The sequence below is a fragment of the Triturus cristatus genome, chromosome 7, assembly GCF_964204655.1.
Source record: "Triturus cristatus chromosome 7, aTriCri1.1, whole genome shotgun sequence".
Classification (NCBI taxonomy): Eukaryota; Metazoa; Chordata; class Amphibia; order Caudata; family Salamandridae; genus Triturus; species Triturus cristatus.
In genome coordinates, this window is record NC_140590.1 from 28,985,326 (window position 1) to 29,007,624 (window position 22,299).

General features: G+C 47.2%; 1 protein-coding gene across 5 annotated transcripts in view; it reads right to left on the reverse strand.

The window, feature by feature from the left end:
* Positions 1–509: 509 nt before the first annotated feature.
* Positions 510–22,299, reverse strand: part of LOC146808731 (cell adhesion molecule CEACAM6-like) — a 457,492-nt gene continuing 435,702 nt past the window's right edge. For all 5 annotated transcript variants that reach the window (XM_085615540.1, XM_085615542.1, XM_085615544.1 and 2 more), the window contains 2 exons: positions 8,707–8,750; positions 510–1,011 (listed from right to left, as the gene is read on the reverse strand). In XM_085615540.1, coding sequence (XP_085471666.1) covers positions 1,005–1,011; positions 8,707–8,750 — 51 coding nt within the window. In that variant the 3' untranslated portion in view covers positions 510–1,004. The remainder of the gene's footprint in view (positions 1,012–8,706; positions 8,751–22,299) is intronic.

Sequence of the window (22,299 nt, forward strand, 5' to 3'; positions counted from 1 at the left end):
GCCTGAAAATAGTCCCGCACTGCCCAAAGAAATGGCGCACTTGCCTGAAAATAGTCCCGCACTGCCTAAAAAAGTGCCGCACTTGCCTGAAAATAATTCCCGCACTGCCCAAAGAAATGCAGCACTTGCCTGAAAATAGTCCCGCACTGCCCAAAGAAATGGCGCACTTGCCTGAAAATAGTCCCGCACTGCCCAAAGAAATGGCGCACTTGCCTGAAAATAGTCCCGCACTGCCCAAAGAAATGCAGGACTTGCCTGAAAATAGTTCCGCACTGCCCAAAGAAATGCAGCACTTCCTGAAAATAGTCCTGCACTGCCTAAAGAAATGGTGCACTTGCCTGAAAATAGTTCTGCACTGCTCCGCTCCATGGCTGAGGTGAAGAAATGCCGAAATGTACAAATGGTCGGAGTGGTGCTGTTCAGAGCTCAAACCGGCTCGAGCCACTCATTGCTAAAGGCATGTTGTAAAGAACAGCAGGAGACAGGAGGGATATCCAGGACTCCGTGGTTTAATTTGAGACACAACAGCACACGACCACCCCGGCAGCTCATCCCAGGCAGGATGCCTGTCTGCCCCAGGATGCCCCCCCCAGGATTGCCATGGCGGCATTCTAACACAAGGTTCCATGACAGAAGGAACTGCAGGAAGCCCACACCAACCAACCAGCTTGATGAGTTTGTGTTCAATATAATTATTTTTAAAATTCCTATTATACTTATCTGTTAAGAAGCAAAACCATTGATTAAAACATGATCCGTCACAGTTTTTTCATGGAGAAATATGTCAATTGTAAGGCAGGGTTGGTTGACGTCTGGTGTCTGAAACATTATTATATGTTTATAATCAAACTCTATGAAAACATAAATTGAATCATGAAGCAATATTAGCAGGAGATGTTCGATGCATTATCTTGTCTTTCTGGGTTGTGTGGCCAGCAGAGATGCTCCCATTACTTGTGGCATCACATTCTGTTCTGGCGGGCAGGCTCCCCTGAACCACGGCATTATGGCCTAAAATGATTTAGAAAAACAGCAAGTTAACAATGCACACTTTCAGATAAATAGATCTGATCTGTGATCTCAAGGAGAGTTTCCTGCTGACTGAGGCATGCTTCCACAATATTTATTTTACAATCATATGCAAATAATCAGAATATTCAACTGATTTCCAGGTTGCTTTCTCCAAAGTTGAAGCGACATGGTGCAACAATTTACAAAACAAAGACAAAGAACAGAAGAAACAAAAAACTAATAATAACTACAAGAATGTGAGCAGAGTGAATGCGAGAAATGAAACCAATATGTGTAATAATATAACAAATTAAAATTATGAAAGGAAGCATAAACATGTGAAATTAAGACTTAACTTGGACCTCAAGTGAAGGAGACAAACCAACAACGCAGTAAAAAACAGATCTACTGTCTGATGACGTGATGTCCATAAAAGCAGTCCAGTCACCCAGCACTACTACAACCCTAATATTTTGGGACTCACCCCTGGGTAGATTACCCAAGCCCCCAAAGGAAACTGTGACCTTTGCAGAGGAAAGGAAAACTGAAAGGTGTCTCTCACCCCTGCTGTGAGTTGTACTTACAGAAGGAAAGGGATGCTTGGATTCCCATAAACCCGTCGGAACATGTCTTGGTGTTACAGGTGAAAAGTACGAGGTCTCTGGTTGGCAGTGGTATGCACCCTTTCCAAGTAGGGACCCTCACTCTAGTCGGGGTCAGTAAGTTACATGCTAGGAACAACCCCTGCTCACCCACTTGTTGCTTGGCACACAGCAGTCAGGTTTATCCCCTCAGGAAATGTGTAAAGTATTTGTACGCACACACAGTAACACAGTGAAAACACCACAAAAGGACTCCACACCAGTTTAGAGCAAAACCAATATTTATCAAAATAACAAAAATACAACATACACAAGTCAAGATATGATATTTCAAATATTAAATAATGTTGTAATTCTTAGATATCAATGGTTGCACTTTACCAAGACAGAGTACCTTAAATGCATCAAAAATCAAAGACAGTGCATGGTGGAGGGGAGGACAGGCATTCAAAAACCAGGTGATGCGGTCTTTCTTACTGCTATGCAGGTCATTGGCACATTAGTGCTTAGAGACAGTGTGATGCGCAGAGGAAGTGATGGGTCGTTGTTGGGAGTGATGCATCAGTTCCTTAAGGAAGTGCAGTCGTTTAGCCGTTAACACCCACTGACGATGCATGGTGCAGGGGACAGTTCTTCAGAGTCCCTGTGATGAAAAACTGGGGCCTTTCGTTGTAAGTCGCAGTTGCTGCATTGAGAGAGTATCACGCTCTGGTGCAATCAGCAGCGATGCGACGAGTTTTGCAATGATGCGCCATTTCCAACTGACGCTTGGAGTCAACGAGTTGTTCTTCTTGCTGCACCAGAACTAATTTCCAAGGGTCCAGGGACTGTATTTAGCAGCACCTGGCAAGACAGGGCTCTCAGCAGAGGAGGCTAGGTGCTGGCAGGTGAAGTCTTTGATGGCCATGAGACTTCCAATGGAAGGCAAGCTCAGCTCAATCCCTTGGAGTGCCTTAGAAAGTAGGGTGTAGAAAGCAAAGTCCAGTCCTTTCTCTCCCAGTACAGAAGCAGCAGGCAGCAGGCCAGCACAGAAAAGCAAACAGCAAAGTGACAGCCCCTCCTGACAACAACACGGCTCTTCTTCTTTTCAGACAGTCCTAAATCCAGAAGTGTTCTGAGTGTATGGTGTCAAAGGTCCAGTACTTATACCCATTTCAGCCTTTGAAGTCAGCAACATTCAAAGGGAAGTCTTTTTAGTGCACAAGACCTTGCCCTTCCCTGCCCTGGCTCCAGACACACTCCAGGTGGTGGAGTCTTCTTTGTGTGAGGACAGGCACAGCCCTATTCAGGTGTCAGTTTCAACTCCTCCCACCTATCTAGCTCAAGAAGGCCCATCAGCCTGGTGATGGGCCATCAAGGTATGCAAGGCACACCTCAGCTCACTTTGCATGACTGTCTAGAGAGAATGCACAAGAGCCCAACTGTCACCCTGACCCAGACGTGTATTCAGAGACAGGCACAGAATAGTTAAAGTAAAAAACAGCCACTTTCTAAAAATGGCATTTTTAGACCTACAGTTTAAGAATGAACTTGACTAAATGGTGTATTTTTAAACTGTGAGTCTAGAGACAACAAACTTCATTTTCCACCTGCTCCTAGTGGGAAATTACTAGGCCTGGGCAAAAATTTCGTTCCGTTCGCGGAAATTGCGATATTTTGACATTTTTGCGTTCCGCGGAGAGCGCGAAAATGTCAAAAATTCCGGTTTCCGCAGCTTGGCGATAATTTGTTTCTTGCTCGCGCTGTAAAATGATACATTCTCGCGCGCGCGCGATCGCCTTACCTGAATCCCTGCGTTCGCCGACAAGTTTTCTTGATCCGGTCGCGTTCTCCATGAGATGTTGTATTGTTTTTAGCCATTTGCGCTGTCTCGCGACAGTTCGCGCCCGCAGTGACGTCATGCGTCGCGCGATCACGTCTTTCTTCTCGCGATCATGCACCGCGAGAACAACTCAAAACAAGATGGCCGCGCCCGCAAGCAGCCACATGGGTAAGTTGGCGACCCGCAACCATGCAGAAAATCGCGCGAACATGCCGGAAAAAAACTTCCGCATCTTCGCGATATTTCTGCTTGTTTGCGATAATTTTAAACATTCTCGCGATAATTTGCGAAGGTTAATTCCGCAAATTCCGCCCACCCCTAGAAATTACACTTAAAAGATATTTCAAGGCAATCCCTAAGTTAACCTAAGGGAGAGATAGGTCTTGCAATAGTGAAAAACGAATTTAGCAGCTTTTCACTAGCAGGACATCTGAAACACCACAGTACATATCCTACCTTTTAAATACACTGCACCCTACCCACGGGGCTACCTTGGCCCTACATGTAATAAAAGGGCCTTACATGTAATAAAAGGGAAGGTCTGCGCCTAGCAAGTGGGTGCCCTTGCCAGGTTGAAATGGCAGTTTAAATCTACACTCAGAAACACTGCAGTGGTAGGTCTGAGACATTGTTGCAGGGCAACTCATGTGGGTGGCACAATCAGTGCTGCTGGCCCACTAGTAGCATTTGGCTCATGTGCCCTTGGCAGCCCAGTGCACTGTACTAGGGAATTACTGCTAAATCAGATATGCCAATTATAGAGAAACCGATTACCATCAGAGTTTAGATACAGAGCACATGCCCTTTAGCACTGGTCAGCAGTGGTAAGGTGTCCGCACAGTCTTAAAACCAGCAAAAACGAAATTCAGCACAGGATCAAAAAGCAGGAGGTCAAAGGCAAAAGACAGAGGAAACCACGGCAAGACACAAACGTTGGTATTTTATAATAGTTAATCATTATCAAATGCATCTGTGGTGCACATCATGCCAGAGAGAATCACCATCAAATTCCATTAATCCCTCACCAATTATTCCAAAACTCTCTCTCTGTCTTGCGGTATTACAATGCCGAGTTTAGTAATGCCGACATATACATGAAGGCCAGCCGTCCTTTAACTCTGCGCTCTCACTGACATTAGGTCTTCCAGCAATCTATTTCTCCTTCTATCCCTGTCCTGATTATAAGGAGTTTCTATATCTTTTTTCATATTAACAAATCGATGGAGCGGGCAGGGGCCTCCTCACTCGTTTGTAACTCAAAGCTAAAAACAGTGGGGCAGATTTACTAGAAACTGACGCATCTGCAGAGATGTGTCCGTTTCCCTGCGCCAGCCTGCGATACCTATGTGCCACCATGGATGTGCCGTATTTACAATACAGCGCACCATAGCGCAAGGATTGACAGATGCGTTAGGAATTCTGACACATATGATGGGCCGAAAGGTACACATTGCTGGAGTCGTGTTGCAAGTACGACGCGACTCCAGCAATGCATGTTGTGGCCGGTATTTATTGTACTGCATCACTCCTTATGCCTGTCTCAGTTTGCCTTTGTGAATCGGGCCCAAAGGGCACTTACAAATACTACAGTTCGACTTTTGTCGCAGTGTAACTTAAGTTTTGGTCTTAAGTTTAACTGAGACTAAAATCATGTCTCAGTTAAACTTGAGACCAAAACTTAAGTTAAACTGCGACAAAAGTCAAACTTTACTGCCCTTTGTGAATACCGAACTTCATGAAGTTATACTTTCGTCTCAGTTTACTTTTGTGAATCGGACCCCATGCCTGTGCACTTTTAATATAAAGTTATCTTAAATGAAATATATTTCCAAACTAAACCTAACATGCCAGTTAACATCAATGGTTGTCATATTCTTTGACTTGTTAACTATTTTCCGCATTAATAATTTTCTCCTTCACCGTTTTTCCTTTTTTCTTTATTGACCATGCTCCTCACACCATCCCAATACACCAATTAAAGCACATCTTCTTATTTTTAATGGGCTTACTTATAAGAGCCCTGCATCAAGTTAGTGTATTTTGAGGGATGATTTATCACCAGATTCACTTTATATCCTTCAGTAGTGTTCCACAAGCCCAAATATTCAAATATTCTATCATTGATATATCTAAATCCAGGGTAAAAACGAAACTTTCAATTAAGAAAAATCGTGAATATTCAACACGAATGACTCTTTGGCAGTCTATCAGAGCTCAGATGAAAGACATTCAAACTATAAAGAGAGGGGCTTTGGGTCATTCCCTCTCCCATTATCAATTGTCTTATGAAAGTGTTACTGCCATTTTAGGTCAGTCGACTGGCGATTTGTCTTTCCTCAAGACTTTATCCATCTCATTGTTCCATGAGGTGTGAGAATCTGTCTTCAGCTCAAATACATGGGGTGTGAAGCCTCCATGCACAACAGAAGCCTGTTGTTTTCACACTGATTTTTGTGGCAGAGCATGTGGGCAGAGTCACTTCCTACAGAGTCACTTCCTACAGAGTCACTTCCTGCACTCTGTCGACTCAACGCCCCCAAGAGGCCCCAACCCCTTGAAGTTCACACTGGGCAGACTCCTACCCCAAAGAGCCTCACAAACAAACATCCACCTCTTTATCTGGGAAAGTGGTTAGTAAGGGTAGCACATGTTGAGACATCTCTTGAATGGCTCTCGAGAGAATGCACCCTGCCTTGAGTCCATCACAGCGAGATGTATATTTTTAATTGCCTCCTCAGCACACATGACAATCATGCATGGACACTGGAGGCATCTTACTGACACAGATTGAGGCCCAAAGCAAGAACTCTCTTCTTGGAAGGGGAAAAACATGTCCACCCTACTTTCTTAGTGGGCATTCTGTCAGCTCACCAGGCTGTAGAAGATTGGCAGTGGTGGAAGAGATCAAGATTGTGATGACCAAGCAGGCTTCTACCTGTTCCTGCCAGGGAGAATCTCCAAGTGGCCTCTCTCTTCCTTGTTTTAATCGATCTGCCAGTACCTTACAGCGTGGTCCTTCACACACTGTGTGGGCCATGGATGTCTTTCTGAATGTGTAGAAGATGTCCGTGGAGCCTGTGTGACACGTGTAGTTATGTAGGGAAGCTTCCCGTTCCTGTGTGCCATTGTTTCGACCTCTGCTGACAGGAGCCTCCTTGCTCCACCTCGCCTTCCTTCTAGTACCTCATAACAAAGACCTTGGCTGGACTAATCTGAGTGGAAAATGCAAATTGCCACAACTACCCAGAATCATCAATCAGAGGTGATTGCCTCAGCATTACTTTAAATATGGGCAAAGTGCACATTTATCTACCAGAACCCCTTGGTCTTCACACAAGAGGTGACCGAAAAACTGTCTGTACTCCAGGGTCGGGGTATTCATTGGGAAAAGGGTCCTTGAAAGGTAGACTGTCAAAGAAACAAGGCGGCTCCCGGATATTGGATATTATCCAGAAAGAGATAGATGTGTAATACAGGGAGCAATGCTCCAGGCCCTGATGGTATGCTTGTGATTTTACATTCTGCCTATTTTTACTCTGGTGCTTACTAATTTATTTATTCTTTTTTCAGACGGTGAGCTCAGGTTCAGCTTTGTTGCAGCCAGGAGATGCGGTGGCGATACATAATGAAGGCAAAGAGACTGAGGTCCAATTACTACTGTCCTATATGAAAACAGTGCATGGACCTCAACTTACATTTGATCAGGTGGTGTTGGACTTGGCCCATTCTGCAGGGTTAACCCCAAATCTTTTGCCTTCACTTCTCCATTTTTGTTTGATTCGTTTTTGTTGTCCTGAAGCACTCTGTGCACTTTACCGCTGCTAACCAGTGCTAAAGTGCTTGTGCTCTCGCCTTAAAACCTATTAGATTGGCTCATAGCCATTTGGCATATTTAATGAGCTTCCTTTTAAACACATATAAGTCTCCCCTGGGGTAGGTCCTGGACAGCCTAGAGGCTAGATATGTACTTTTAAGCTTTACTTGTCCTGGTAGTATATTCAGGGTGGTAGATGTCAAGGTGGGAATAGAAAATCCATAGTTACCTATATACGTGTAAATGACAATATAGTGGCAGTCGATGTCGTACAGTCAATAATTTTCACGTCAATGTTTCCGGCGATGATATTCTGAGGCCCACCACCGTGCCATAGTTACGATCGTGGGAGACTTGGTGAATGAAGGGTCACAGCAGCATGGCAGTACCATCAACCATATCTTGAGGAACTGCAAAGCCAACTTTGGTGTACCCCATGGGGAAAGATGTTAGTTTCACCAAATACAACATTTGACTAACTGTCCGCTGATGAGGCCGGCCAGCATCAAACCCTCGATGTTATTTTTTTATAAAGTCTCAAAAAAGGGAAAGTTGTGCCCATCTTGAAGTTCATGTGAAGAAGAGGATCACTCTTAGGTGAGAAAACTGTCTTTGAAAAGTGGGGGCGGCTGCGTAGCGATATAGGTATTAAGAGTGTAGCAACATAAGAGAGAGAGAAGTGGTTTAGGTCAGAAAGGTGTCTAACCCTGGGCAGGCTTAGGAAAATATATCCAAGAAGAGATGGTTTGTGTTGGAGGGATGGGTAAGAGGAAAGGGCTTTTCAAAACTGGATGAGATAATTCAAGTTAAAGGTATTCTAGAAGGATGCCCTAGTGGCTAAGGAGAGGGGGTGGCCCACCTGGTCCCAAAGGGTCTGGTGTTTGTGGTCTTGACCTTTAAGCCAGGTCAGTGGCTAGCAATGGGCAGCCCGATATGGAAGCTGATTTACCAACTGATCCCGCCTCCGACACTGGTGGTACCCAGAAACTGGTAGACAGTGGAACCCATGTTTCTAGACATGTGTTAGAGAAAGGTATGGGAGGCGATGGCTATAATAATACTATCAGGGACATGTCCGGGGCCAATGATTGACCACGTTGGATTATACGGTAAGTATGGGTAGAGAGTCACACATCTCTCAGCCTAGAGAATTTAACACCCCTTTGGTTGAACCATTACACCCCTTTGATGAGTGTAGACTTGATAATCTGATCCAGAGGAGATTCAGACAAACTGTTATTTGGCGGTTGAACTCCCCATGATTTGCAGAAGAAGGGTGGGGGCTAAGTGCACGATGGTAGGGTGGGCGATATATTTGATTCAAGATGTGTACCGGTGTCACGCTGCTGACATCTTTAGAATTATAAACATTATTGAATGGCAGCTTCCAGGGTGAAAAAACACACGTTTTGCATAACATAATGACAGTGTAAGGAAGCAAAATGTTTCTTTTTTACCTGTTTATCTTCTCATAAACTGCTTCATCTCTATGCCTCAGCGCCTGGAAATGAGAGAATCTCCATGAGAAACGAACAGTTTGTTATTCATGTTGTTTTATGTTGGAGCACCAAGGAGTTAATAGTGTCTAAACCTCCGAGGCTCCGAGGGAACTGCGATGGAGGAGGGTATGGTGGAGAAGATGGTGACCTGCTCTCCGTGTCCCCCTGTGCTGCACCTGATGCTTCTGAGCTCAGTGCACGATCCCAGGCACATGAGAGATTAATCTTGAGCCCGGGCTGCTCCCCCTTGCATCTGAGATACTCGTTCTTGAACCCTACACCACCTTGCACTCTGCTATGCTTCCTCCCTTTCACCTTGCACTGCTCCCCCTAGCGCTCTGCCATGCTCCCTCCCTTGCACCCTGCACTCCCCCTTGCACTCTGCTATGCTTCCTTCCTTGCACCCTGCACTCCCCTTGCACTCTCTTATGCTCCCTCCCTTGCACCCTGCACTCCCCCTTTTCACTCTGCTATGCGCCCTCCCTTGCACCCTGCACTGCTCCACCTTTCACTCTGCTATGCTTCCTTCCTTGCACCCTGCACTCCTCCTTGCAGTTTGCCATTCACCTTCCCTAGCACCCAGCACTTCCCCTTGCACTCTCTTATGCTTTCTGCCTTGCACCCTGCACTCCCCCTTGCACTCTGATATGCTTCCTTCCTTGCACCCTTCACTCCCCCTTTTCACTCTGCTCTGCTCCCTCCCTTTCACCTTGCACTGCTCCCCCTAGCACTCTGCCATGCTCCCTCCCTTGCACCCTGCACTCCCCCTTGCAGTTTGCCATTCTTCTTCCCTAGCACCAAGCACTTCCCTCCTTGCACTCTGCCATGCTCCCTCCCTTGCACCCTGCACTCCCCCTTGCACTCTGCTATGCTTCCTTCCTTGCACCCTGCACTCCCCTTGCACTCTCTTATGCTCCCTCCCTTGCACCCTGCACTCCCCCTTTTCACTCTGCTATGTGCCCTCCCTTGCACCCTGCACTGCTCCACCTTTCACTCTGCTATGCTTCCTCCCTTGCACCCTGCACTCCCCGTTGCACTCTGCCATGCTCCCTCCCTTGCACCCTGCACTCCCCCTTTTCACTCTGCTATGCTTCCTACCTTGCACCCTGCACTCCCCTTGCACTCTCTGATGCTCCCTCACTTGCACCCTGCACTCCCCCTTGCACACTACTATGCTTCCTTCCTTGCACCCTGCACTCCCCTTGCACTCTTATGCTCCCTCCCTTGCACCCTGCACTCCCCCTTTTCACTCTATGCTCCCTCCCTTGTACCCTGCACTCCCCCTTGCACTCTGCCATGCTCCCTCCCTTGCACCCTGCACTCCCCGTTGCACTCTGCCATGCTCCCTCCCTTGCACCCTGCACTCCCCCTTGCAGTTTGCCATTCTTCTTCCCTAGCACCAAGCACTTCCCTCCTTCCACTCTGCCATGCTTCCTTTCTTGCACCCTGCACTCCCCCTTTTCACTCTGCTATGCGCCCTCCCTTGCACCCTGCACTGCTCCCTCTAGCACTCTGCCATGCTCCCTCCCTTGCACCCTACACTCCCCGTTGCACTCTGCTATGCTCCCTCACTTGCATCCTGCCTTTAACTGTGAGAAGTTGGCCTGGTATATGCTGTTCACTAGTTATAGTGGCCACCTTGCACCAGTCCAATTCGACTCTTGGTAGATAGGTTTAAAGACAACCTTTTAAAGAAAGCTATCCTAGTGGTAGCTGTGGAGAGCAGCCGTCAGGCTAAGTCTCTGAGGAATGTAAAGCAGCTTGTTTTACCTTATAATCTCTTGAATTACCAAATGAAAGGACGCCACACAGGTATATATATCAAATATATATGTATTTATTTCTAGACACACTCTACTAATCTCTTTATGAGATCAGAAGTCAGGAACACATGCACAAATCAATATTTCACAATAAGTTAAGCACAAATATGGCTGGGGCCCTAGGGGCGTACCAGACCATATACTAAAATAGAGACTTAAGAATAACGACTTGAGAGGAGACAAGGCCTAGGGCCTTCAGAAGCGCTGGGGTCTCACTAATCCACCCAAGGCAGGTAAGTAAAGGAACCACGGGAGACGCATGCAGTGTGAGAACACAGGCGCGGATCCCAATTGACTTTTACGGAGCAAGTCGCGGTTGGAAATTTAAGGTTTCAGGATACTTCGGTAGAGTCTACAAGTAAGTCACTTACAGGGTAAGTAGTTCTAGAGCCAACACACACAGTAGCACTGTAGTGCTGGAGTTACCTCACCCAGGGAAGCCGGGTGCATAGGTGTCTTTTGGTGTCAGGTCGCGGCGTTGTTTTCAATGGGAGCCAAAGAAGACTTGCTGCTTGTGAAGACAGGAGAAGTGTCCGGTGGAATCCAAGGCTGGACTCAGAAGAAAGAAGACCTGAAAGCAGAGGAGACAGTGTTCAAAGTCACTTGGCAGTGACCTGGGGCACGGATGGTGGATGCCCACAATCGTTGGGTGATTTCAGGTGATCACGGGTGTCTTGACTCTTCAGCCACGAGGTCCAGGAGGCGTCAATGACAACCAGGATCTGGATTCGGCGTGTCCCACAAAGTCTGCAGCTTACTGCGGTGTCGGTGACCAGATTGGAGCCAACAAGCCTTGGTAACAGCAAGTCTCGAGGAAAGGACAAAAAGTCAGCGGTGCAGACCAGCAAGGTCTGAGGGACTCACCCAGTGAGGGTAAGTCAGGGCAGGCCTGGAGCAACCAGGAGAGCCCTTTGGAACTGTAGAAAAGTCTACAAGCCAACCGGCAAGGGATCGCGAAGACGCCTCGGGAGGATTCACTCAACAGGGGCCCACGGTCACTCGGGACTTGTTAGGCCTCTGATCTTCGGTGGAAATCCTGCTGGAGGCTTGGACCATACGGGGTCCAATGCACAAGCTCGTAGAACGTCGTGAAGGGGTTGCACTCGAAAATAGTGTACGGTACCCAGGGATTGCGGTTCCTCATCACTCGTGGGGTCTACTTGCCTCCGCGTCACTGGGGACTCACGATGGCCTTAGAGAAGTCAGGAAATCCTCTTCCTGGGCTGCAGGGACTTCGGACTATGGCAGGAACGGGAAAGTTTGCGACCGTTGATGCAAAGTTTTAGTGCCTGCCAAGCAGGGGAGTCACTCCTTGACTCCAAGGGAGATTCTTCAGTCTTCCAGAGGTAGTGGAACGTCGAAGGTCCAGGATTCTTCTTCAGAGCGTCATCCAGGGATATCTAGTTTGCAATGGCAAGGGTTCCCTAACTTATACTAGAAGGAATGGAGGGGCTAGCTCTATAACCCCTCCTATGGAAGGGGCCAGGGGAGTGGATGGTTACACCCACTTCCCTTTGTCCAGTTTCGAGCCAGAGCAGGGGCAGGTAGCCCCTGAGCCGGTTTGAACTGGTGTATGCACAGAGGAGCCTACTGCTCCCCCAGTGCAGGACTTCAAAGCACTCTAGGAGTGCCCCCACCCAGCCCCAATACACTAAACCCTGTCTGGGAGGTGGTCACACCTCCCTGTGACAAGATACCTATTGTTGAGCCTCCTCCACTGCGAGTTTCGGTCTTCAACCGGAGGGCAGCCCAGTGTCTGTAACTGGTGGCATCTATTTTGTGATGCCAGGGCTCTTCAGGATTCTACCGTGTTTCCACAGTAGGTACATGTCTATCCCTCTAGAAGGGTGGGATCATACTCCCACACCAGTTACTGGTGTGGGGGTATGATTCCAAAGCGGTTGACACCAAACACGACATGTTTTGATGCAGCCATTCCAAAGTTAGCATTAACCGTGAGATTATAATGCACTTAAGAGTACATGGTTTGACCGCATTCACAAACAGCCCCAGAGAATGGACTCTGAGAGCTGCAGAGGGGCCCTGCTCAGGCAGAGGCACCCCCTCACATGGTAACCAAGCACCCTGCCCTCAGGATTGATAGGGCCTGCTATAGGGGTGGCTGATAGGTTTAAATGTGTGTGCAGGAGAGATATAGTGAACCTATATCTCAGTGAGGAGTGCTAGCAGCACCTCACCCAGGCTGCAGTAGCAGGCCTGTGGTGTCAGATTTAGTCTGCTTCCCAGGGGTGGAATAATACATGCTTCAGCCCCTGGTAGGCCTGTGAAGTACCTATGCCCTTGGTGCCTAAGGTGCCATATACTAGGGACTTATAAGGCACCACAGTATCCAATCACTAGTGCACCGAATGTGCACACCATGTCGTTTAAGGGAGTAAGCAGATAGGCTGCGATCCTGGATAGCAGGATCCCAGCCAGACTAGTCAAAAACCATCAAAACACCAGGAAAAAAGTGGGGGCAACCATGCAGTCAGATTCCACCTTCCTACATTAACTCTCCTATGCTTCCTCCCTTGAACCCCGTACTCCCCCTTGCACTCTGCTATGCTCCCTCCCTTGCATCCTGCATTGCTCCACCTTTCACTTTCTTATGCTTCCTCCCCAGCACCCCACACTCCCCCTTGCACTCTTCTATGCTTCCTTCCTTGCACCCTGCACTTCCCCTTGCACTCTGCTATGCTTCCTTCCTTGCACCCTGCACTCCCCGTTTCCCTCTTCTATGAGCCCTCCCTTGCACCCTGCACTCCCCCTTGCACTCTGCTATGCTTCCTTCCTTGCACCCTGCACTCCCCCTTGCACTCTGCTATGCTTCCTTCCTTGCACCCTGCACTCCCCCTTGCACTCTGCTATGCTTCTTCTATGCACCCTGCTCTCCCCCGCTTGAGACCTGCTCCCTCCCGACCTCTGACTGTGTTTTTATAGTAAAAAGTGTTCCTCAGGCTCCACTAACGCACGACACAGGTACAGCCTGGGCCATGACAGCTCATGTCTCTGTTACAGAGAGAACAGCAACAACACAGGTGACTGCAGCTCTTTACAAACAATCCCCACTCACACAGAAGAGGTGCATGTGCACCTGTTGTCTGCACCCTACTACACCTTGCACACACTTTTCAGAGGAGCGTTCTCCTATAAAGTCTTCTCCCAGCATGTCAGAGGAGCGCTCTCCTATAAAGAAGTCTCTCAGCATGTCAGAAGAGCGTTCTCCTATAAAGTCTTCTCCCAGCATGTCAGAGGAGCGCTCTCCTATATACTCTTCTCCCAGCATGTCATAGGAGCGTTCTCCTATAAAGTCTTCTCCCAGCATGTCAGAGGAGCGCTCTCCTATAAAGTCTTCTCCCAGCATGTCAGAGGGGTGTTCTCCTATTGAAGTCTTCTCCCAGCATGTCAGAGGAGCGCTCTCCTATAAAGAAGTCTCCCAGCATGTCAGAAGAGCGTTCTCCTATTGAAGACTTTTCCCAGCATGTCAGAGGAGCGTTCTCCTATAAAGTCTTCTTCCAGCATGTCAGAGGAGCGTTCTCCTATAAAGTCTTCTTCCAGCATGTCAGAGGAGTGTTCTCCTATTGAAGTCTTCTCCCATCATGTCAGAGGAGCGCTCTCCTATAAAGAAGTCTCCCAGCATGTCAGAAGAGCGTTCTCCTATTGAAGACTTTTCCCAGCATGTCAGAGGAGGGTTCTCCTATAAAGTCTTCTCCCAGCACCTCAGAGGAGTGTTCTCCTATAAAGTCTTCGTCCAGCATGTCAGAGGAGCGTTCTCTTCTAAAGTCTTCTCCCAGCATGTCAGAGGAGCATTCTGCTATATACTCTTCTCCCAGCATGTCATAGGAGCGTTCTCCTATAAAGTCTTCTCCCAGCATGTCAGAGGAGTGTTCTCCTATTGAAGTCTTCTCCCAGCATGTCAGAGGAGCGCTCTCCTATAAAGAAGTCTCCCAGCATGTCAGAAGAGCGTTCTCCTATTGAAGACTTTTCCCAGCATGTCAGAGGAGTGTTCTCCTATAAAGTCTTCTTCCAGCATGTCAGAGGAGCGTTCTCCTATTGAAGTCTTCTCCCAGCATGTCAGAGGAGCGTTCTCCTATTGAAGTCTTCTCCCAGCATGTCAGAGGAGCGTTCTCCTTTTAAAGTCTTGTCCTGGCATGTCAGAGGAGCATTCTCCTATTGAAGTCTTCTCCCTGCATGTCAGAGGAGCGCTCTCCTATTGAAGTCTTCTCCCTGGATGTCAGAGGAGCGTTATATTAAAATCTTCTCCCAGCACGTCAGAGGAGCGTTATATTAAAATATTCTCCCAGCATGTCAGGGGCATTATATTAAAATCTTCTCCCAGAATGTCAGAGGAACGTTCTCCTATTGAAGTCTTCTCCCTTCATGTCAGAGGAGCGTTTTCCTATTGAAGTCTTCTCCCAGCATGTCAGAGGAGCGCTCTCCTATAAAGTCTTCTCCCAGCACGTCAGAGGAGCATTCTCCTATTGAAGTCTTCTCCCTGCATGTCAGAGAAGCGTTCTCCTATGAAATCCTCTCCCAGCATGTCAGAGGAGCGTTCTCCTATAAAGTCTTCTCCCAGCATGTCAGAGGAGCGCTTTCCTATAAAGTCTTCTCCCAGCACGTCAGAGGAGTGTTCTCCTATAAAGTCTTCGTCCAGCATGTCAGAGGAGCGTTCTCTTCTAAAGTCTTCTCCCAGCATGTCAGAGGAGCATTCTCCTATATAGTCTTCTCCCAGCATGTCATAGGAGCGTTCTCCTATATAGTCTTCTCCCAGCATGTCAGAGGAGTGTTCTCCTATTAAAGTCTTCTCCCAGCATGTCAGAGGAGCGCTCTCCTATAAAGAAGTCTCCCAGCATGTCAGAAGAGCGTTCTCCTATTGAAGACTTTTCCCAGCATGTCAGAGGAGCGTTCTCCTATAAAGTCTTCTTCCAGCATGTCAGAGGAGCGTTCTCCTATTGAAATCTTCTCCCAGCATGTCAGAGGAGTGTTCTCCTATTGAAGTCTTCTCCCAGCATGTCAGAGGAGCGTTCTCCTATTAAAGTCTTGTCCCGGCATGTCAGAGGAGCATTCTCCTATTGAAGTCTTCTCCCTGCATGTCAGAGGAGCGCTCTCCTATTGAAGTCTTCTCCCTGGATGTCAGAGGAGCGTTATATTAAAATCTTCTCCCAGCACGTCAGAGGAGCGTTATATTAAAATATTCTCCGAGCATGTCAGGGGCATTATATTAAAATCTTCTCCCAGAATGTCAGAGAAACGTTCTCCTATTGAAGTCTTCTCCCTTCATGTCAGAGGAGCGTTTTCCTATTGAAGTCTTCTCCCAGCATGTCAGAGGAGCGCTCTCCTATAAAGTCTTCTCCCAGCACGTCAGAGGAGAATTCTCCTATTGAAGTCTTCTCCCTGCATGTCAGAGGAGCGTTCTCCTATGAAATCTTCTCCCAGCATGTCAGAGGAGCGTTCTCCTATAAAGTCTTCTCCCAGCATGTCAGAGGAGCACTCTCCTATAAAGTCTTCTCCCAGCACCTCAGAGGAGTGTTCTCCTATAAAGTCTTCGTCCAGCATGTCAGAGGAGCGTTCTCTTCTAAAGTCTTCTCCCAGCATGTCAGAGGAGCATTCTGCTATATACTCTTCTCCCAGGATGTCATAGGAGCGTTCTCCTATAAAGTCTTCTCCCAGCATGTCAGAGGAGTGTTCTCCTATTGAAGTCTTCTCCCAGCATGTCAGAGGAGCGCTCTCCTATAAAGAAGTCTCCCAGCATGTCAGAAGAGCGTTCTCCTATTGAAGACTTTTCCCAGCATGTCAGAGGAGCGCTCTCCTATTGAAGTCTTCTCCCTGGATGTCAGAGGAGCGTTATATTAAAATCTTCTCCCAGCACGTCAGAGGAGCGTTATATTAAAATATTCTCCCAGCATGTCAGGGGCATTATATTAAAATCTTCTCCCAGAATGTCAGAGGAACGTTCTCCTATTGAAGTCTTCTCCCTTCATGTCAGAGGAGCGTTTTCCTATTGAAGTCTTCTCCCAGCATGTCAGAGGAGCGCTCTCCTATAAAGTCTTCTCCCAGCACGTCAGAGGAGCATTCTCCTATTGAAGTCTTCTCCCTGCATGTCAGAGGAGCGTTCTCCTATGAAATCTTCTCCCAGCATGTCAGAGGAGCGTTCTCCTATAAAGTCTTCTCCCAGCATGTCAGAGGAGCGTTCTCCTATAAAGTCTTCTCCCAGCATGTCAGAGGAGCGCTCTCCTATAAAGTCTCCTCCCAGCACCTCAGAGGAGTGTTCTCCTATAAAGTCTTCTCCCAGCATGTCAGAGGAGCATTCTGCTATATACTCTTCTCCCAGCATGTCATAGGAGCGTTCTCCTATAAAGTCTTCTCCCAGCATGTCAGAGGAGTGTTCTCCTATTGAAGTCTTCTCCCAGCATGTCAGAGGAGCGCTCTCCTATAAAGAAGTCTCCCAGCATGTCAGAAGAGCGTTCTCCTATTGAAGACTTTTCCCAGCATGTCAGAGGAGTGTTCTCCTATAAAGTCTTCTTCCAGCATGTCAGAGGAGCGTTCTCCTATTGAAGTCTTCTCCCAGCATGTCAGAGGAGCGTTCTCCTATTGAAGTCTTCTCCCAGCATGTCAGAGGAGCGTTCTCCTATTAAAGTCTTGTCCTGGCATGTCAGAGGAGCATTCTCCTATTGAAGTCTTCTCCCTGCATGTCAGAGGAGCGCTCTCCTATTGAAGTCTTCTCCCTGGATGTCAGAGGAGCGTTATATTAAAATCTTCTCCCAGCACGTCAGAGGAGCGTTATATTAAAATATTCTCCCAGCATGTCAGGGGCATTATATTAAAATCTTCTCCCAGAATGTCAGAGGAACGTTCTCCTATTGAAGTCTTCTCCCTTCATGTCAGAGGAGCGTTTTCCTATTGAAGTCCTCTCCCAGCATGTCAGAGGAGCGCTCTCCTATAAAGTCTTCTCCCAGCATGTCAGAGGAGCGCTCTCCTATAAAGTCTTCTCCCAGCACGTCAGAGGAGCATTCTCCTATTGAAGTCTTCTCCCTGCATGTCAGAGAAGCGTTCTCCTATGAAATCCTCTCCCAGCATGTCAGAGGAGCGTTCTCCTATAAAGTCTTCTCCCAGCATGTCAGAGGAGCGCTTTCCTATAAAGTCTTCTCCCAGCACGTCAGAGGAGTGTTCTCCTATAAAGTCTTCGTCCAGCATGTCAGAGGGGCGTTCTCTTCTAAAGTCTTCTCCCAGCATGTGAGAGGAGCATTCTCCTATATAGTCTTCTCCCAGCATGTCATAGGAGCGTTCTCCTATATAGTCTTCTCCCAGCATGTCAGAGGAGTGTTCTCCTATTAAAGTCTTCTCCCAGCATGTCAGAGGAGCGCTCTCCTATAAAGAAGTCTCCCAGCATGTCAGAAGAGCGTTCTCCTATTGAAGACTTTTCCCAGCATGTCAGAGGAGCGTTCTCCTATAAAGTCTTCTTCCAGCATGTCAGAGGAGCGTTCTCCTATTGAAGTCTTCTCCCAGCATGTCAGAGGAGCGTTCTCCTATTGAAGTCTTCTCCCAGCATGTCAGAGGAGCGTTCTCCTATTAAAGTCTTGTCCCGGCATGTCAGAGGAGCATTCTCCTATTGAAGTCTTCTCCCTGCATGTCAGAGGAGCGCTCTCCTATTGAAGTCTTCTCCCTGGATGTCAGAGGAGCGTTATATTAAAATCTTCTCCCAGCACGTCAGAGGAGCGTTATATTAAAATATTCTCCGAGCATGTCAGGGGCATTATATTAAAATCTTCTCCCAGAATGTCAGAGGAACGTTCTCCTATTGAAGTCTTCTCCCTTCATGTCAGAGGAGCGTTTTCCTATTGAAGTCTTCTCCCAGCATGTCAGAGGAGCGCTCTCCTATAAAGTCTTCTCCCAGCACGTCAGAGGAGCATTCTCCTATTGAAGTCTTCTCCCTGCATGTCAGAGGAGCGTTCTCCTATGAAATCTTCTCCCAGCATGTCAGAGGAGCGTTCTCCTATAAAGTCTTCTCCCAGCATGTCAGAGGAGCGCTCTCCTATAAAGTCTTCTCCCAGCACCTCAGAGGAGTGTTCTCCTATAAAGTCTTCGTCCAGCATGTCAGAGGAGCGTTCTCTTCTAAAGTCTTCTCCCAGCATGTCAGAGGAGCATTCTGCTATATACTCTTCTCCCAGCATGTCATAGGAGCGTTCTCCTATAAAGTCTTCTCCCAGCATGTCAGAGGAGTGTTCTCCTATTGAAGTCTTCTCCCAGCATGTCAGAGGAGCGCTCTCCTATAAAGAAGTCTCCCAGCATGTCAGAAGAGCGTTCTCCTATTGAAGACTTTTCCCAGCATGTCAGAGGAGTGTTCTCCTATAAAGTCTTCTTCCAGCATGTCAGAGGAGCGTTCTCCTATTGAAGTCTTCTCCCAGCATGTCAGAGGAGCGTTCTCCTATTAAAGTCTTGTCCTGGCATGTCAGAGGAGCATTCTCCTATTGAAATCTTCTCCCTGCATGTCAGAGGAGCGCTCTCCTATTGAAGTCTTCTCCCTGGATGTCAGAGGAGCGTTATATTAAAATCTTCTCCCAGCACGTCAGAGGAGCGTTATATTAAAATATTCTCCCAGCATGTCCGGGGCATTATATTAAAATCTTCTCCCAGAATGTCAGAGGAGCGTTCTCCTATTGAAGTCTTCTCCCAGCATGTCAGAGGAGCGTTCTCCTATTGAAGTCTTCTCCCAGCATGTCAGAGGAGCGTTCTCCTATTAAAGTCTTGTCCCGGCATGTCAGAGGAGCATTCTCCTATTGAAGTCTTCTCCCTGCATGTCAGAGGAGCGCTCTCCTATTGAAGTCTTCTCCCTGGATGTCAGAGGAGCGTTATATTAAAATCTTCTCCCAGCACGTCAGAGGAGCGTTATATTAAAATATTCTCCGAGCATGTCAGGGGCATTATATTAAAATCTTCTCCCAGAATGTCAGAGGAACGTTCTCCTATTGAAGTCTTCTCCCTTCATGTCAGAGGAGCGTTTTCCTATTGAAGTCTTCTCCCAGCATGTCAGAGGAGCGCTCTCCTATAAAGTCTTCTCCCAGCACGTCAGAGGAGCATTCTCCTATTGAAGTCTTCTCCCTGCATGTCAGAGGAGCGTTCTCCTATGAAATCTTCTCCCAGCATGTCAGAGGAGCGTTCTCCTATAAAGTCTTCTCCCAGCATGTCAGAGGAGCGCTCTCCTATAAAGTCTTCTCCCAGCACCTCAGAGGAGTGTTCTCCTATAAAGTCTTCGTCCAGCATGTCAGAGGAGCGTTCTCTTCTAAAGTCTTCTCCCAGCATGTCAGAGGAGCATTCTGCTATATACTCTTCTCCCAGCATGTCATAGGAGCGTTCTCCTATAAAGTCTTCTCCCAGCATGTCAGAGGAGTGTTCTCCTATTGAAGTCTTCTCCCAGCATGTCAGAGGAGCGCTCTCCTATAAAGAAGTCTCCCAGCATGTCAGAAGAGCGTTCTCCTATTGAAGACTTTTCCCAGCATGTCAGAGGAGTGTTCTCCTATAAAGTCTTCTTCCAGCATGTCAGAGGAGCGTTCTCCTATTGAAGTCTTCTCCCAGGATGTCAGAGGAGCGTTCTCCTATTAAAGTCTTGTCCTGGCATGTCAGAGGAGCATTCTCCTATTGAAGTCTTCTCCCTGCATGTCAGAGGAGCGCTCTCCTATTGAAGTCTTCTCCCTGGATGTCAGAGGAGCGTTATATTAAAATCTTCTCCCAGCACGTCAGAGGAGCGTTATATTAAAATATTCTCCCAGCATGTCAGGGGCATTATATTAAAATCTTCTCCCAGAATGTCAGAGGAACGTTCTCCTATTGAAGTCTTCTCCCTTCATGTCAGAGGAGCGTTTTCCTATTGAAGTCTTCTCCCAGCATGTCAGAGGAGCGCTCTCCTATAAAGTCTTCTCCCAGCACGTCAGAGGAGCATTCTCCTATTGAAGTCTTCTCCCTGCATGTCAGAGAAGGGTTCTCCTATGAAATCTTCTCCCAGCATGTCAGAGGAGCGTTCTCCTATAAAGTCTTCTCCCAGCATGTCAGAGGAGCGCTTTCCTATAAAGTCTTCTCCCAGCACGTCAGAGGAGTGTTCTCCTATAAAGTCTTCGTCCAGCATGTCAGAGGAGCGTTCTCTTCTAAAGTCTTCTCCCAGCATGTCAGAGGAGCATTCTCCTATATACTCTTCTCCCAGCATGTCATATGAGCGTCCTCCTATATAGTCTTCTCCCAGCATGTCAGAGGAGTGTTCTCCTATTAAAGTCTTCTCCCAGCATGTCAGAGGAGCGTTTCACAGGAGACCTTCAAGAATGGCATGGTGGTCCTTCAAGGGTATGACCCCACCACACGTTGAGTTGGAATGGTCACTCTAGACTGGGTGTTCGATCCACAATCATCTCAGCTAACATCAGAACCAAGACAGGATGGAGCTCGCGGCAGAGCAGGAGTAGGCTCCATCTATAACGTGTCTGCCGTTTGCCACCACATACCACCAGTGTGATCAAACGCTGTGGAGGGCGGACCGGACTTCAAGTCTGGCCACTAGCCTCGGATAGTGTTGCGCTGGCACTCAGACTGCATCACTGTTATCACTGTGAACTGACAGACACGAATTGTGCAGAACTGACAAAGTCAATCCTGCTGGTTTACCCAATGAAATGCTTCCCCACATATGGTGCGTCCCCCCTTTAGAGTGAGCCAATGGAAGAGCAGCTTGTGGAGAAGGGATCAAGACGAGTTTAAACAAAATAACAAGCTACATTTCCAAAGGGAGGATTCTGATCAAATAAGAGATAGGAAACATGATTTAATGAAAAATGTGTTTGATAAGTACAAAGATTTCACTGAATTATATTCTGTTTTATATGTCTTTCTTGTATATTAAGGATCTTCGGAAGAACTTTATATCTCTGCAAAGCATGATAGAGTTCTTTTCTAAAGTTTCACTCTGCATTTCTTTAATGTGGAATTGAGGTATGGATCTCTTTCATTTATTCAAAGTGCACGAGTTTGCGCTTAATTGTATGAACTACTGTGAATCCTGTGGTAAATAATTTAATTACCGGTACTTAATTTGATGCGGAAAATTAATAAAAATAGCTCAGTAAAATAAGAGGCAGAATCCGTGGTATTAGAGGTTCGGAACGGGCTTTATTCCAATGACAATTCGAATTGTGGTCTTCATATTCCATCACCACGGAGGTTCAGGAAGTGAAGGGGCAATACATTATTGACAGGTAATCGTTTTTATAGAAGAGGCATTACAGTGAAACAGATGCAGGAGGAGTAACAGTTGATAACAGAGATAAAAGACATACATGCGTAACTAGAATGGGTGTAACTAGGCGTAACTAGAAAACGTCATTAGATGTGATGTCACAAATGGGTGGTTCCATGAAAGAATTTCGCAATGTCAGCAAAAATACTTGGCAGAGATGCGCGCGCAGCAGCATGACGTGTGATTGACGTGTAACTAGGGGGTGAAGGGGACTTGACATTTAGATCTACATGTGGAGACAGAAGTCTGGGGGGTCAAGTCAACCTAATCCCAAATCATATCTAACATCCTATGTTTAAAGAACTATGTTATCCAAAAGGAAAGGTCTCTCGAACAAAATCTATTCTATACTGACTGTGAGTGCGTGTACAAGCGTCTAAGTGTCTACATGAGATGCAAGGGCAGAAATCTTCCATGGTAACAGGGCTATGAATTACTTGCATAAAG